Source organism: Bombina bombina, chromosome 6 (genome assembly GCF_027579735.1).
Source record: "Bombina bombina isolate aBomBom1 chromosome 6, aBomBom1.pri, whole genome shotgun sequence".
NCBI lineage: Eukaryota > Metazoa > Chordata > Amphibia > Anura > Bombinatoridae > Bombina > Bombina bombina.
The window spans coordinates 857392344-857409438 of NC_069504.1; the positions used below are offsets into that span (position 1 = coordinate 857392344).

General features: G+C 37.6%; 2 protein-coding genes across 2 annotated transcripts in view; one reads left to right on the forward strand and one right to left on the reverse strand.

Moving 5' to 3' along the window:
• The window catches only part of LOC128663789 (uncharacterized), a 267521-nt gene that overhangs the window by 194331 nt on the left and 56095 nt on the right, over positions 1-17095 (forward strand). Inside the window, exons 3-4 of the mRNA XM_053718291.1 lie at positions 5016-5360; positions 5743-6123. Of these exons, the coding sequence (XP_053574266.1) occupies positions 5016-5360; positions 5743-6123 (726 nt within the window). The remainder of the gene's footprint in view (positions 1-5015; positions 5361-5742; positions 6124-17095) is intronic.
• On the reverse strand, positions 11781-13244 carry LOC128663790 (upstream stimulatory factor 2-like). The gene has a single exon (XM_053718292.1). The coding sequence runs from the start codon at positions 13099-13101 to the stop codon at positions 12154-12156; it is 948 nt and encodes a 315-aa protein (XP_053574267.1). The 5' UTR covers positions 13102-13244; the 3' UTR covers positions 11781-12153.

Consider the following 17095-nt stretch of genomic DNA (forward strand, 5'->3'; position numbering starts at 1 on the left):
TAGCATAGGGTCTGGGAGGTATAGGTATATAGTTGTAGTACAATAGGAGAATGTCTCTAGAAGTACAACTTAAATTATGGTATGGAGGCCCATTTCAAAGCCTATAAGCAGCTATAGTAGTCTATGAAATACCTATAATGATTGTAGATAATAGCACACATTGGAATCTTAGCGGTACGAGTTCAAGGGCAGTAGGGCATTAAAGATGTATAGGCATAAGTAAGACGCAATATAACATGCTCTATAATCATGTGTCTATGGAGCTTCTAGGACCATTTTTAACATACTAACCAGTACATTATATCACAGGCCCTGTTAGCATTATATTACCTTTAATGTGTGCTCTGGCTTAGAAAGGCTGGCTAGCAAAGTACAGAATCAGCGCCCCAATAGCTACAAACAAATAACATAGTACTATAGCAGATTGTCAGTTTAAAATGGATATATGCAAAAGCTTATTTAGTAAGCTGATGGTACTATTGTAAGAAGGCGTAGAGTGAGCTGCGAACCTACATATAGTGTAAGTACAGGGCAATAAAACTAACCCTAGTAAAAAATACCTTCGTCTTACAGAAACAATAGGAGGATATAAAGTCAAACAGACCTATATATAGGAAAAGCATTTAGAACTCTATATATAAACAACAATTTTAGTGAACCTCAACTCAATCATGTACTTTTAACTCAAGCTTCATTATTAACATTTGATACCTAAGAAACAGAAATAGCATTGTTAAGCATGCCACTTAGTATTATATCACTCTGTCAGGAGATGCCTAGAGTTGGAATAACTGTTGAAGGGATTACATCAGGAGAAACAATATAGAAACTCAAATCAAATATATAGTGAAAAAAAAAAAAAAAAAAAAAAGCACAAAGTCACCCTTTTACATTATAGAAAAAATACTCCCTACAATATCTAACAGGCCACTTTTGAAACTTTCTGTGCATTCCTACTGGCATATTTTAGTAGATTGAAGCGTACTAGAAACTAATTTTAAGATACTCTATATCAGTAGGGTAGCGTAGGGCTGCTAATAGTTTGCACATAGATAGGAATCTATCCACTTAAAAAAAACCTTAGCTAAAAGTAGATTAGTTTTACTAAGTAGAATTACCTTTAGTGAAATATATAGTGAATGCCAGGATGAAAGTGTTTAGAATATAACTGTACTATCCACTTGAATATATTATAGGGTCAAAGAAACACATAACTTCAGGGACAGTAGTGGTATGGGTACAAGTGTTTCTTTACTGTGTAAGGGGTCTGCAAAACCAATTGTAGAGGTGTCAAACTATACAATGAAAAGTAAGGGACTAAGAAATATATACACAGTCCTAATGAGTAAGTTATCAAACTTGTTATATAGGTCCTCCTTGTGGTTTTCAAACAATAAAATAAGATATAATATTACTTACCACAAGCTGTGATCAAGTACAGGACTATGATATGCAGAAAACAGCCCTATACGATATTCACACCATAGGTATGAAATCTAAGTTGGTGATGTTTAGGTGACTATCTGTAAAAATCTACCCTAAGTTGGGGAGATAGGATTACAATCTATACAAACATCTCTAATGCACTGTCTAGTTATGCAGTTCTGGGTCATGATGATGATATTAATTAATCTAGCTGACACTCCAAGTATATGTATATGTCTTGTTTTATCACAAGGTTAACTGAACAGGCATAAAATGTATGGTCTCCCACATTTAAACTCAGTAGGCATGTTTTAAAATATATAACAGCACATATGTTGTAAGGAGCATTTCTCACCCCTCTTAGGTCCTATCTTAAAGTAAAATAAAGTGAAGGTCTATGAGAACAATAAACATTATAAACATATAACCACAATGTCCACATCTCTATCAATGGCAAGAGAGCAATACATATTTATAGATTGGAGAGAGATAGACCATTTCAAATTATAGCAGAATGAGCATTGCAGGTTAGGGGATAGTCCGGTACGAACTGATCAGGAGTTTTGGAGTCTGTTATTGACCGCAATAGCTACTGCATTGGGCTTACGTAGGCCTCCAGGGATCACCGGAAAGGAAAGAAGCCTGATATCGGAGCTGATAGATAAGGCTTCAGCTGCGCAGCATCCATGTTCACCCCACTCCTGTCTTCATGCTGCTACTAGAGGATAGATCAGAGTCCATCTGCGGAGCGGAACTGTATGGCGCGATACTGAGGGAGCGCAGGGCAGTACACCGCCATACCGGGGTTAACTGCTCCTCACATGGCATGAGAACTGACTTAGGTAGGTCAGAGGGATCTAGAGCTGAACGACTCTGAACATCCGCCAGCAGCTCCTCTGCAATCCCGGGTCTGTCTTCAAAGATATTAAGTTCCGGTAACCAAGCTCTTACAGGATCCGACCATGGCGTTACTGGCAAGGTTGTTAGATTACCGCTAGTGGGAGCTGGTATTATGGCTAGTGGAGGCCCAGTTTCTTGCTGTTGCGAGGTAACCTCCCTGTTAGTGAGAATAGGCTGCATGAGGCTTGATTGAACGCTGAGCTCCTTCAGCTCCACCATATGGGATCGGGGACACCCTCTGACTGAGTTGCGTACATCCTCTGGACTTAGAGGTGCATCGCAACTCATTTGCGGTGTGTCAGGGACAAGCCCCTGGGTAGCGTCCAAAACCACATTAGTCGTTGGTGTATTCTGGGTTTCATTCATAGTGGCTCTAAGCACCACTATTAGTTCCTCGTAGTGGGCGTCCATAGTGAGGATTAAATTATGCAGCATCAAGACAGCCTGGCTCTCCATATCGTATATGTAGCTGAGTCTGAGTCTCCAAGACGAATAACAAGCTGTGACTGTCTTTTAAAATGGCGCCGTACCTCGCATAGTCAGCTTAGCAGGGCAGAGATATTCTTATGTCAAAAAGGTAGCTAAGATAAAGTTTTTAGAGTCATTGAGATATTCATCTTATTCTTCAAGGTTCAGTAAAGTTTTAAGCTTGAAATAAGGCTTCTTTATGTATTCGAAATAAGCTAATATTTAAAGAAATGTTAGGAGCTCTAGAAAGATGCGTCTCTCCGCATCGGCAGTTGGCTCCGCCCCCCATATTAGAATTATTTAATATTCAAATTTAAATATTCAAATCAACTTATTCCCTCCCATATGTAAATGTTATAGTTGTTAAAATTTAATTTGACACGTTTAATTTTGGAGAAAAGGGACGTACTGGTTTGGTGGTTGTGTTGGAATATTTTTTTATACTGATTTTTTCTATATACTACTATTATCTATCTATTTGCTCCTGTGGCATCTTTTATTTTTTATTTTTGTGTGGACACAACTGTGGAGGGTGGACTGCACACCATGAGAAGACGCATTTTTTTTATCTTCATTCAGTTTCATATATTTTTGGAGAGGTAATATGCAGTCTATTATTTTTTATAGGCAAAAATTCAGGTGATAGTGATAGGTGGCTACCTGCTTTTACTTTGTGCATTTATTTAGTTGTTTTTTTTTCTAAGAATTTAATTTGAAAAAATATTAATTGTAATTTTGTAAGTCTATTCTACATTAGTGTTTCTTAACCAGAAGTGGCCCTAACAGGCAGTATTTTCATGATCTCTTAACTAGAGCACTGGTAAAATAATCAGTACCTATGGAGCCAGGTTAGTTACCATGGTTACTGATTATTTTACCTGTGCTCCAGTTAAGACGTTCTGAAAATATTGCCTACTAGTCTAGGTTTACTTGAGGACTGTGGCTGAAAAGTACTGATGTTCATCATAGAGATGTTGTACTTGTAATGTAGTGTGGGTTGTGTTTTACTGTGCTAGTCCTGCCTTGTATCTGGGTACTATTGAATGGGCATTGGCAGCCAGTGATGCTGACTGACTAAGGTCTAATTTATATTTGTAGACTAGATTTTCTTTTAGATTTGTGAAGTATGATTTGTTAAAAAGATACATTTTGATACATTTCGAATATTCGATTTCAATCAAATTCGAAATAATGCAATCCATTTTGATTTTGAATGCTCAGAAAAAAATCAAACATATACATTCGAATTTTGAAAGTGACATTCGAAATCGAATATACACATTCGAAATCGAAAGTGACATTCGAAATCGAATATGCACATTCGGAATAGAAAGTGACATTCGAAAACTGTAAATAACATTTGAAAATAGAATTTTTAAGAATATTCGTTCTTATCAACATTCAAATTTGTAATTCTAATTTAAGTAAAAACATTCGTTCTAACATTCAAATTCGAAAAATTACACATTCGGCCATCCCTACTCATTACTGTAGGCGTATAGTTATTGGTTTGTGATATTCTTTAATGTCATATATTACATCAAATCTTGTGTGGGTGTTAGGTGTGTTACAAATAAATGAAGAAATAAGGGGTAGATTTACCAATGTCTGTCGACATGATACGCTGTAGCGTATAATGTCCGACAGACATTGCTAAATTTATCATTGCACAAGCAGTTCACTAATACTGCTTATGCAATGCCGCCCCCTGCAGATTCACGGCCAATCGGCCGCTAGCAGGGGGTGTCAATCAGCCTGATCGTATAGGATCGGGCGGATTGAAGACCGCAGCCTCAGAGGCAGCGGAGAGGTTTTGGAGCAGCGGTCTTCAGACCGCTGCTTCATAACTGCTGTTTCCGGCGAGCCTGAGGGCTCGCACGGAAACAAGGGGAACAAGGGCCATTTGGCCCTTGTTAAATCTACCCCAAAGGGTCTTGTAATGAGTAATTATTTAACCTGTTAAAATGGATGATTTTATAGATTATGCAAAGTGACATAGAGGAATTATTGTTGCTGCCATTCATTTTTTACCATTTTTTAGTCAGGGCAGACCTTAAATGGGTTATTACTAATAATGTCTCAATAATTCTACAAAGAGCTTTTCATTCACAAATTCAGTGCACTTTATAGTGGCAGCTGCTCTTTGCTTGTGTGACCAGTTTGGGAGAAGGACAATCACTTTACTATGTTTTATCCTTTGTCATTGTCTCTCATGTCTGCAGAGCATCGTCATATCTATGTAGAACAGTTGGATGCAGTTCCTGCCTTACAGGGAGAAAACATCACAATACCTTGCCGTATTCATAATCTACCTGCAAATAAACAGGAGTTAAAGGAAGTGATCTGGAGACTGGGAAACAGTGAGCTGTGCACAGACAATAAAGTATCAATCACAGAGAGGCAACAAAGGAACTCGAATGAAAGATACTCAGTAGTAGATTTTCCTGATGATGTCTCACTGCACATAAAAGATGTGAGACCTACTGACAAGAAACATTACTGCTGTGAAGTTACTGTAGGATTTGAAAGAGTCAGTAGTACCCATGGCACACAACTGGGAGTTAAAGGTAACTTGCTATAAATTACTTAGAGAAAAGTAGCACTGTATGTTTATTTATCAAAGAATAATTTCAGTAGTTATTTATGTTATTCTGTGATATTTTTTTAGTTTTTCATAACTTCCCTAACATACCATAGGGATTAATCACAATCTTGCACTTCTGAACTTCAGTTGGCATTGTCAGTGTTTTTCAATAGCAAACAGTTCACTTGCAGCTTTGTAACATCAAACAACAAGTTGTGATAAACCCCATAGAAAGACAAGATATTTGCAATCTGTATAAATATGTATTTAACTGCATTTGATAAACAGCTGCTAATGTATGTAATAAAGACTTGTCTCTGCTAATGCTTTTGGTTGTTAAATCTTCTTGTGTCCTATCTCCACAGATTCTAAATCAGATAAAGAATACTTTGTGCATCAGCCTCAGAAAGCATCGGCCACTAAGGGAGGATCTGTGACCATCCCCTGTTCTTTTAACTCTACAAACAATAATGATCCCTTGTGGGTTGGAATTTACTGGAGAGTAGATAGTCTCACTGGACCTCATGCTTATCACCCCTCCCAAGAATTTATTAATTCTACTTACATGGGGAGGACACAACTGATGGGACAAGGAGATCTGCATATACAGGGGCTACAGGAACCAGACAGCACCTCTTATTACTGCATCGTGATGCTCAGATTCTGTATTGGAACTAACAAATATAATTCAGTAGTTGCCTATGGCCAAGGAACATCTCTGATTGTAACAGGCCATAATAATAAGAGTAAGAAATTCTGAAATACGTTTTTATTACTTTTTTATGATTTTGTGACAATCCATTGATAATGGGAGGTGATCTGAATAGTGAACCTAATCTCTTTGTTGACAGATATAGAGAACATGGAAGTGGTCTTTCTAGATTACAAGGAAATTAGGGTGAAAGTAGATTATTTGATTATCTGCTACAAATGTTAAGCTGGGATGAGGTTTGTATACTAATGCCTTCACTACCAGGACTTTCAGAGAAACATTGCCCAAAATACCGGAGAACTTTTAGCATTGTTGCTTTCACTCCATTTAAATAGAAATAGAGCCTTGTTTTTTTTTTATTTACCTGTCAAAACTGTATTTTTTTAAAGTAGACAACCCAAGGTATTGATCTAGGCCCATTTTGGTATATTTCATGCCACCATTTCACCGCCAAATGCAATCAAATAAAAAAAAATTGTTAACTTTTTAACAAACTTTGGGTTTCTGATTGAAATGATGTATACAACGCTTGTGCAATCATGGCACACATAGTTGTAAAAGTTTCTCTGGGATCCCCTTTGTTCAGACATATATGGCTTTGCATTTTGGTAATTAGAAGGCTGTTAATTGCATATGCACACCTCACTTCTATTATTCCGGGCAGTGAAGAGAAATAAATGTAAGGTTAATTTTAGCTTTAGTGTAGAGATTACCTTCCCACCTGACACTTCCCACCCCATGATCCCTACCTGATCAATCCCATACAGCTCTATTCCTTCCCTCACTCCCCACTGGTCACCCCCATCTTAGGTACTGGCAGACAGTCTGCCAGTATGAAGATTTAAGGCTTTTTGTTTTTTTTATTTTATTTTTTTAATTCTTTATTTGCTGCAGTGTAGGATCCGCCCTTACCCTCAAACCTCCATGATCCCTCCCAAACAGCTCTCTAACCCTCCCCCCTCTAACTACTATCTGTCATCTTAGGTACTCACAGCTGTCTGCCATTACATATAACTACCTTTTTATATATATATATATATATATATATATATTATTTTTTTTGTATTATTATTTTCTGTAGTGTAGTGGTCCCCCCATCTCCCGCGATCCTCAGTTTGGGACCCACCACCCCTGTAGCATAGGTGACCCATCCCTCCCTTTCCTTTTATTTTTAATTTTCTGTAGTATAGGGCCCACTCCCTCCCCCTCCCTCAGCTGCTGTGCTGCCCACCCGCCTCCCGGATTCCCTCCCACACCTCCCGCTGGCACCAGCAGATTATCTCAACACACAGTGACACAGAAAGTGTCACTGTGTGTAACGATCTGGCATCTGCTCTCATATGGAACCGGAGCACCGATCACACTCCGGTTTCATATGCAGTCTAGAAGAAACAAGAACAAAAGGGTGTCCAATCCTGAAGTATGTCTCTCAAACTGTGATACAAAGAAATGGTGCAGAAATGTACTCACAAACAGAGAAGCACAAACAGTGCTATTAAATCAGGCTGAACCGTTAGGAGCCATCAAGTTGACTCGCACTCTCGATGGGATAGGCAGTTTACCAAAGTCCAGTATTTCACTGATAACCTATATGCGTTGGTCAATCTATTTATAATAAAAATAGGATCAGTTTATCCACCAAATCCTTTTAAATTGTGTATATATCTTTCAGATCACAGACTATATACGTAGATAAGGGTGAGCATATCACAATCTGGTGCAATAAGCAAAATCCCACAACAAACCAACATGCAAGTTATCAGATCCCAGGCTGGTATAAGTATAAAACTTGGTTTAATAAAACCAAAGTATAAAACACACTACGCATTTCTTGGTTCTAAGACTGTTTCCTCAGGTGTATACTTACAACTGCCCAGTGTCCATTTAAATAAGGCTAACCTTGTCCAATAGCTGTTAGATCACGCCCCGTTTGTGAGAGTCTACTATGGATTCTAACTGATTGACCACTCTAAAATGTTGTCATTATGACATCACTTAGGGACCTTACACACCCGCATTCGTATTGTGGGCACACCGTGAGAACCTTATTTAAATGGACACTGGGCAGTTGTAAATATACACCTGAGGAAATGGTATTAGAACTGAGAAATAGGTAGTGTGTTTTATAATTTGTTTTTATTAAACTCATTTTATACTTATACCGGCCTGGGATCTGATAACTTGCATGTTGGTTTGTTATGGTGTTTTGCTTATCGCACCAGATTGTGATATGCTCACCCTTATCCACGTATATGGTCTGTGATCTGAAAGATATATACACACTTTTAAAGGATTTGGTGGATATACTGAAACTATTTTTAATGTGAACAGATCAACCAACGCATATAAGTTATCAGTGAAATACTGGACTTTGGTAAACTGCCTATCCCATCAAGAGTGTGAGTCAGCTGGATGGCTCATAACAGTGCAGCCTGCTTTACTAGCACTGTTTGTGCTTCTCTGTTTATGAGTACATTTTTCTTTGTATCACAGTTTGAGTGACATACTTCACGATTGGGCGCCCTATTTTTCTTGTTTCTTCTACACTGCTTTGACAATCTCCTATATTGGAATTTTGGATTTGGGAGAGGAAGCCGCCCTATTTGTGACATTCACGTTTATACTAAATTTATCACCTATTTGGACGGTTTTAACATCCTTTTTAGGGATGATCTAATGAGCAACGTTGTTTTTGAATTTTTTTTTTTTTTTTTTTTTTTTTATTTCAACTATTTATTAAATAGCAAAATCCCAGTTTACAAGTCAATATTATGGTATAATCAACTGAAGATCAGTCCCACTTTTAATTGAAATGCTTCCATTAAAACAGTGACCCACTTTCTATATGACCACTTTGCAATATTGCTTATTTCTTATATGTCTCTTATACTGTGGCTACTGTGTTATATTGTAAATGTAACAATGGCCTTATAATACATAGCTCTCTCTAGTACTCCTGGTCTTCCTAAATGGCTTTCAAGTATCCCTCACAAGAATGCAGGTTTAGCAAGGGCGGAAACCTAAGAAGATTACAATGGAATAAAGGGGGCAATTTAACAGGGAAAAAAATTAACTGCCTGGATCGACTTAGAGACAAGTCTGAAAGTGGACTTAGTTGTAAACAGGCCAAAAATGAATAAGTTCTTCTAAGGCACAATTGTCTTAAAGGGTCCTAAAACATGAATATACACAATTGCAAATGGCTTCCTAGAAAAGTTCTCACAGGTTTTGTGTTAAGTTCTCTCATAAACATGACACACCAAGCATAGGCCAGCAGGCCACATGTATAAAACATGACACTCATGCACAGTGTGCCAGCAATGCTGTCAAATGAATTTTGAGCTTGTGCATGTGCCCACACCTGGCCTACAAGAGTAAGGTCACATGAAGGAGAAGTGATAGCAAAACCAGGTAATGGAGCAAGTTAAATTATAGTTGTATCAAATAAATTTAAAGGGGCATTGCACTTAAATAGTTATATTGTGCATATGATTTCTTTTTTTTTGTTAGTTGTGTAATACCTACCAATGTATGTCTTTTAGCCAATTAGAAATGTAAACAGTTTTAAATCACATTGTTTACCAGAAAAAAGAAATATGTTTAAATGCTGCCCTTTCATATAAAAGGATATTTTTTAGTACAATGTCCCTTTAAAGGGACAGAAAAGTCAAAACCAAAATTTTCACTCATCAGGTAGAACGTGTTATTCTAAACAACTTTCTAATTTACTTCTAATAGCAAATGTGTTTTGTTCTCCTGATATCCTTTTGTTGAAGAGTAAATCTAGGTAGGATGATAACAGCTCAGGAATGTGCACGTCTATAGCAGCCGTGGTTTTAACTACGAATAACATTACTATAAACAAATGTTGCAAAAACTGCTGCAAAAAGGCGTAAGACATATGCACACTCCTGAGATCACATAGGATTACTCTTTAAGAAAGGATACCAAGAGAACTAAGACAAAGTAATACCAGAACTACATGGAAAGTTGGTTAGAAAGTCATGATCTGGCCAATGAATACAAGTTTAATTTTGACTTTACTGTCCCTTCAAGATATGATTAATATATAAATGTATTTTATTTCCTTTAAAATTCTTATGTGAATGTCTTTTGGTGGCTAAATATTAGAGTGCTGCAGTATATAACTTTGGGGTATACAAGGGTTAAACCATAAGAAACAAAATGTTTGACGGTCATACTATGAAGATCATTTCAAAAGGTGACAGTTGTACTGGTGATATTACTAAATTCATGTTAAATGAGCTTAAAACGTACAAAAACCAAGACAAATTGTGTCAAGCATTTTTTTTTCCAACTGCACAATGATATTTTTTTCTTCTTTTTTTTTTTATAAATTACACAAAAGCGATATACGGAATTTTCTGGCTCTATACAAATGAATGATGATAATAATAAATTGTTTGAGATCAAAATTCCAAGTACTTCAAATGTGTAAATTGCTGCTTGTTAAAGACGTCGATAGGCAGAGATACTGGTAAGTTGCCTCCTTGCTGAGGTGAGTATAAACGCTTTTAATACCAGGCGGGTTTTCAGTTCCAATTTCAGCAGAGCAGACATGTAAAAGTACATTTGAAGGTGCGTTTTGACACTGAATGCCTGCTATTTGTTCACAACCTTTTTAACCTAAAGGCTGATCAAGCAGAGAATGCATTGCAATTGGAATCACAGCAATCTGCAGACCATTAGCTTGCAGTGTGAGAAGGAAGCATAAAGTAACAACACAAGTTAACGCTGTAAAGCGCCATTAAAACCTACATGCAGAAATTATTAGTCTTGGTGCTCTGATGTGCCAAAAGCAAATAAACTTTTATAGGAAGAACATTACCTCATCAGTTTATGGAATTATTCTGCAATAATCAGGAGCTATGAATCAAGCAGCACTATAAAGCTGCTACACTAACAGTAATACATAAGTTTGTGAGTGAAACATTTGCACAGGCAATTATGGTCAACAACAGTACGTAACTGGTGATCTAACAATAATGGTTATGGGAACACCACAAAGTGCATAGATAGACAGATCGTTAAATGTATAATTCCATGCCCTAATAAATATTGCTCTATATTATCCATATCAGTAAAAATAAAAAAAAACACAAAAACAAACTGAGAATAAAGCACCTTGATGCATAGACAATTAGTCTAACTTACACAGATAATGCTTGATACATAGCTCCTATCAACTGTTTGCCTCTAAAGAGAAATGTATTACATAAAATGACCAGCCATATCAGCAGAAAGCTTGTGTTTTTTGCCACATGAAAATTCATTTGCATTCTTTGGCTTTAAAGGAATTAAAGGCCATGCGACCCATTGGTTAGAATACCACTTTAATCCTTTGCCATTTATTATTGCGTACACAAGCTAGAGATTATCTACAACTACATGCTCCCTTCTATGCTGCAGAGCTAATGGTTTTGATCAAACGCAACTTTTTCTCAAAATGAACTTGGCATAGAAGAGCAAACCTGGAATTCTCATACAGTTATCCATCCAGACTCATTGCAGGGATTTAAAATGTTTTAAAAAGCGAAATGAAAAAAATAAAAATAAAATGTTACATATTTACCATTACTAAAAGTCTAAGGTATGTTCATATTTATATATTTATATATATATATATATATATAAAAAAAAAGGAGAACAATGAAACGCTTTAGACCCCTGCTGCTTAGCGACATGTTGCCTTAGCTCCACGCAGACCTTTCTGGCAGTAAAGGCTCATATTCACCAAGGTGAAATAACCCTGGGAGAGGTATGAAGAATCCACTCCAGTTAGGAAGATCCATTGCTGTCCCCCTCTATTTTTTTTTTTTTTTTTGTGTGTCTTGCAATCCAGGATCCTTTAAAAGGTTCAGTGAAGATCATTTGACACAATAAAAATTGAGGCATTACAGTTAGGATAAGTGCAGGGTGATGACAGGTGATTTCGGCAATAAGGAAACATGGTGTAGACAGAAGGGAGTTGAAATAAAAAATCCATTGTGTCGTATCTTTTCCATCGTCATTGGCCTCACTTCGAAGGTACAAGGGTCTTAAGTTACTGCCTGTGGGTTTCTTCTACCAGCTCAATGCCATGTTGCTGCAACTGTGCTCTGAGGAGGGTATTTTCATTCTTCTGATCTTCTAACTGTTGTCTTAACAGCTCATTGTCCATCTGTAATCTTTCTGTCTCCTTGTAGGTTTCTTGCATACGCTGGTTTGTCTGGCGAAGCTCACGAATGTAGTCACAAGCTTTAGACAGAATGCCCCCTTTACTTTGTGAACTTACTGCTCCGGATTTGCTGCTCTCTGCGTTACAGTCTGGAATGATTTTGGACAGTTGGACAATCCAGTTGTTAATCTTGTCTCTTCGCCTCCTCTCCACTTCATTGTGCTGTGCTCTGCGTCTTTCATCCTGAGGGGTTCTGTTTCCATCCATTTTAGGAGAGTAAGGGTGAGTGCGTGGAGCAATAGTTCTCTGAGATCCAGCAGGAAGCACATCTTGAGGTGTCATCATAACATAGAATTGCCCTCCTGCTTGTGCCAACGATTGATCCGTTGTCTGTACTGATACTGCTGTTGTATCCCCGACAGAGGAAGCTGGAAAATAAGCAAACCGTGTCTCTCCGCTGACAGTTTCTGCAGAAGGACTTCCACCATTACTGAAAGGGTTCTGGATGACTGCCTGTGCTACAGCTTGCTGAGTGCCACTAAAGGCTGCAGTAGAAACCACACTGACTGCTCCAGCACCATCCCCCTGTCCGTCCAGCTGACCATCTGTCACCTGGACAACTCTGTATGTCACCTGTCCTCCATTGTTCTCTGTGCGGAACTGATACTGGATATTGTGGTCTGAAAACGCCGCTTGTTGGACAGTGGCAATGGCTACAGCAGTCTGTTCATCAGCACTTGTCTCATCTCCTTCATGTATCTCTACTGCCTCTTCGGTATCCTGTCCTTTGTCGTGACTAGCAGCCGAATCGAGGCCCTGGTCCAGCATGTCCATGTGTCGGAGCTCGGCCAGGGAGGCGGCGGGCAGGCCGCAGCCCGTGTCCCCCGGGTCAGGCTGTGAGGCCCAGGGAGGAGGAGGCAGGCCCGGCGGAGTTGATCACGGGGACAAACACACGGGTCATGTGAGGAGATCCCTTCCCTGCCTCTCCTGCACCACCGCCGCCGGGCTTGTTTTTGAATTTTTGTAGCACATTTATTGTATACAATTTGAATTGGGGCGCATCCAGTTTTTTATACATTTTTATTCGGTTCCATATGCAGGCAGGTGCCTGGAGCTCAGGAACTCCAGCTTTTGGCTGTAACTTAACAGGTGAGACTGCTTGGGTTTCCTGAAGCTAAGACATATATATATATATATATATATATATATATATACGTCATATGGTACAATGAGAAAAGTACCTCACAACGTATAAATACGTCATTTTGGGTGAAGGTGTTAAAAAATCCAGATAAGATTTCACTTGTTGCTCTGAGTCTCATTTTAGACTATCATGTGTATATATGTTTCTTGCATCACAGTCACTTTTCAAACAAATTAGTGAAGCACATAAAGGTCAAGTTTCCTTAGCAGATCAGGCTACAATATGGATAAAGGGCTCCATGTACTAAGCAGAACAAGTTGCTTTGTTACACTCTCCACCACCTCTGAGGTGGCAGATTGAAATCACTGTGAACATGCTCCCTCGGGTGGTTGACAGGCGCAAGAGAAAGAGACAGCATTACACACTTACTTGAGTGTGTAATGGTACATATGGAAGCAGAGGCATAACTATAAACCACAGGGCCCAGGTGCAAGAATCCAAGAAGCGCCGCACACCCAAAAAATGTGAATTTGATACATATAACAATGTTTTCAACATTTAACACAGTAAAAACATTTGTGAACTTTTTATCATGCTGAAGGACAGAGCAGGACAGATAGCTCAGCATGCTAAGGCACTGTGGCTGAGCTCTGTAGCAACCCAAGGGTTGCAAGTTCGATCCCCGGCAAGGTCCACTCAGCCTTTCATCCTTCCGAGGTCGATAAAATGAGCAGCGCCTTGAGACCCTTACGGGTGATTAGCCACGCTTTACAAGTACCCAATACAATACAAGGTCATTGGTTATATCTGTTTAGAAACTGGAGTAATACAAGCAAGGACTATTCGTATGGGAATCACATGAGTCTGTCAGACTGACCCACTCCTTAAAGTGATTTTTATTTATGGATGGTGCAAACTCCCCCCACCCCATTAGCCTAGTCTAACTAGTACAGTATAAAAATAATAATTTGGATTTAGACATTAGTCAAACCAGTGTGAGCAGGTCCTCTAGAGATAAACAGTGTCAACTGCATCAAAAGGTCACAGAGTATAACTTGACAAATAAATATTACATTTTAAAGCCAGTAAGAAAATCGAGCAACTAACTGCATTTTTTTTTTAAAGAGTCAATAAAATGTTAATAAATATATCTGTAAATAAATAAAATAAGAGCCATGGGTCCCTGGGTTTTTAACCCTTCTTTTAACTGCACAAATTTAGAAGCAGAAATCTAATAGCAATTAGCAAAGTCTAGGTAGTGATTGTTTTATGAAGTTCTGAATCCTTATTCTATCAACTCTGTCCTGCAGCATGATCAGAAGTTCATAAAACTGATACAATTAGTAAAAACTGGGGGAAAGAGTTGGAAGCACACTATGTACAAATACATTAAAATAAAACATTTATATTATTATTATTAACTATATTATCTTTCATTGAGGTCCATGCAAATTTTTGTATGATTTTTGTTTGAATATAGCCTCACACCTCCCAGCAAGTAACATACTTCTAGGGGCCAAATTATCAATGTGCGGACAAACATGATCCGCTGTAGCGATCATGTTTGCCGCACATCGATAAATGCAGATAGCATACGCTGTCAGCATTTACCATTGCACAAGCATTTCTAGTGAAATGCTTGTGCAATGCCTCCCCCTGCAGATTCGTGGCCAAAAATAAAAAACACTAAAATTACTAAAAAATAAAAAAAATTACAATTACAAAAAATAACAAACAAAATTATCTAAAACAATAAAACATATTTCTATTCTAATACCCTTTAAAAAAAGAAAACCACCCCAAAATAAAAAAGCCACATCTAAAATAAACTACCAAGGGCCCTTAAAAGGGCCTTTTGTAGGGCATTGCCCTAAAGTTAACAGCTCTTTTGCTACTAAACAAAACAAACACCCCTAACAGTATACAAACCCCCACCCCCCCCAAACCCACAAAATAAAAATAAAGTAAAACCTAATCTATCTATTGCCCTGAAAAGGGCATTTGTATGGGCATTGCCCTTAAAAGGGCATTTAGCTCTTTTTCCTGCCCTTAAAAGGGCATTCAGCTCTTTTATGAAATGCCCAAGCCCTAATCTAAAAATGAAAACCCACCCCAAAATGAAAAAAATTACATTACAAATTATCAAAAATAATAAAAATTATTCCTATTCTAATACCCATTTAAAAAAAAAAAAACATCCCAAAATAAAAAACCTAATCTAGAATAAACTACCAATAGCCCTTAAAAGGGCCTTTTGTAGGGCATTGCCCTAAGTTAAATAGCTCTTTTACCTCCCCAAACCCACAAAATAAAAAAAAACTATCTAAAAAAACCTAATCTACCCATTGCCCTGAAAAGGGCATTTGCATGTGCATTGCCCTTAAAAGGGCATTTATCTCTTTTGCTTTGCCCTTAAAAAGGGTATTTAGCTCTTTTACGAAAAACAGCCAAACCCTAAACTATAAAAAAACCCACCCAAAAAAGTTTAAAAAATCCTAACACTAACCCCCGAAGATCCACTCACAGTTGCTGATGCTGAAGTCCCACTTGAAGGATCTTCAATAGGGGTTAATCAATTTTATTAGTGGCGGTGATGTCGGAAGTGGCAGATTAGGGGTTAATAAGTTTAATATAGTGTTTGCGATGCAGGAGGGCCTCAGTTTAGGGGTTAATAGGTAGTTTATGGGTGTTAGTGTACTTTGTAACACTTTAGTTATGAGTTTTATGTAACAGTTTTGTTGCGTAAAACTCATAAGTACTGCTCTCAGATGGCGAAACAGATCTTGTCGTTATAGGCTGGAACGCAAGTTTTTTAGCCTCACCGCAAAACTCGTAATGGCTGCACTATGGAAGTCCCATGAAAAAAGCATAATTTTTATGTGTGCGGGACTGATGTTGCGTTAGAGGCTAAAAGGCTTGCAGTACAGCTATACCGACAAGACTTGTAATGGCTGCAGTGTGTCTTTAACACTGAAATGGCCATTTTTTCAGCGTTAAAACATGAACGCACAAGTTGTAATCTAGATGTATGTGGGTTGCGCGCCGAAATAGTGCTTGTGAGAAAACGATTTACTTTCAACTTGTAATATGCGTGCTTCCCGATGCGTGCAAAAAGCTTCTGTCCGTTAATATGTATTTTTGTGTTTATATGTGCATATATATCAGTAAATACATATATACACATAAAAATACTTATGTATGCATATATAGACATAGCAATTTAACTTGTGCGCAAACAAATGCAAAAATACGATATTACTCCACTCGTAATCTGACCCATAGATATTGCTAAAAATGTATTTAGTAAACCTAGCTCCTCTTTGGTAGTTAATGGAAAATTAACTTTTTTTTTGGAAAGGAAAAATAGACAAGGATGTCCTTTATCTCCACTACTTTTTAATTTAACATTAGAACTAGGCTTGTGCATTTATTTTGTTACAAATATGAATTTGTGCCAAAAATACTGATATATATATATTTTTTTTTCACAAAATGAATATCCAAACAAATGCTCTAACTAATTAAATGAAAACAAACAAATACTAACTAAATTTGTCCCAGAGCTAGAAAGAAATGAGAGGTAGATTATATGTTAAAAATTAATAAAAATAATAATAATAATAATAATAATAAATATTCTGCAGAAGAAAAATCACAATATTCAGCAAAGAAACTCAGTCAAAA

Bases quoted from the DNA above. Each gene is read 5' to 3' on its own strand.
- LOC128663790 (XM_053718292.1), bottom strand. From the start codon at position 13,101: ATGGACATGCTGGACCAGGGCCTCGATTCGGCTGCTAGTCACGACAAA.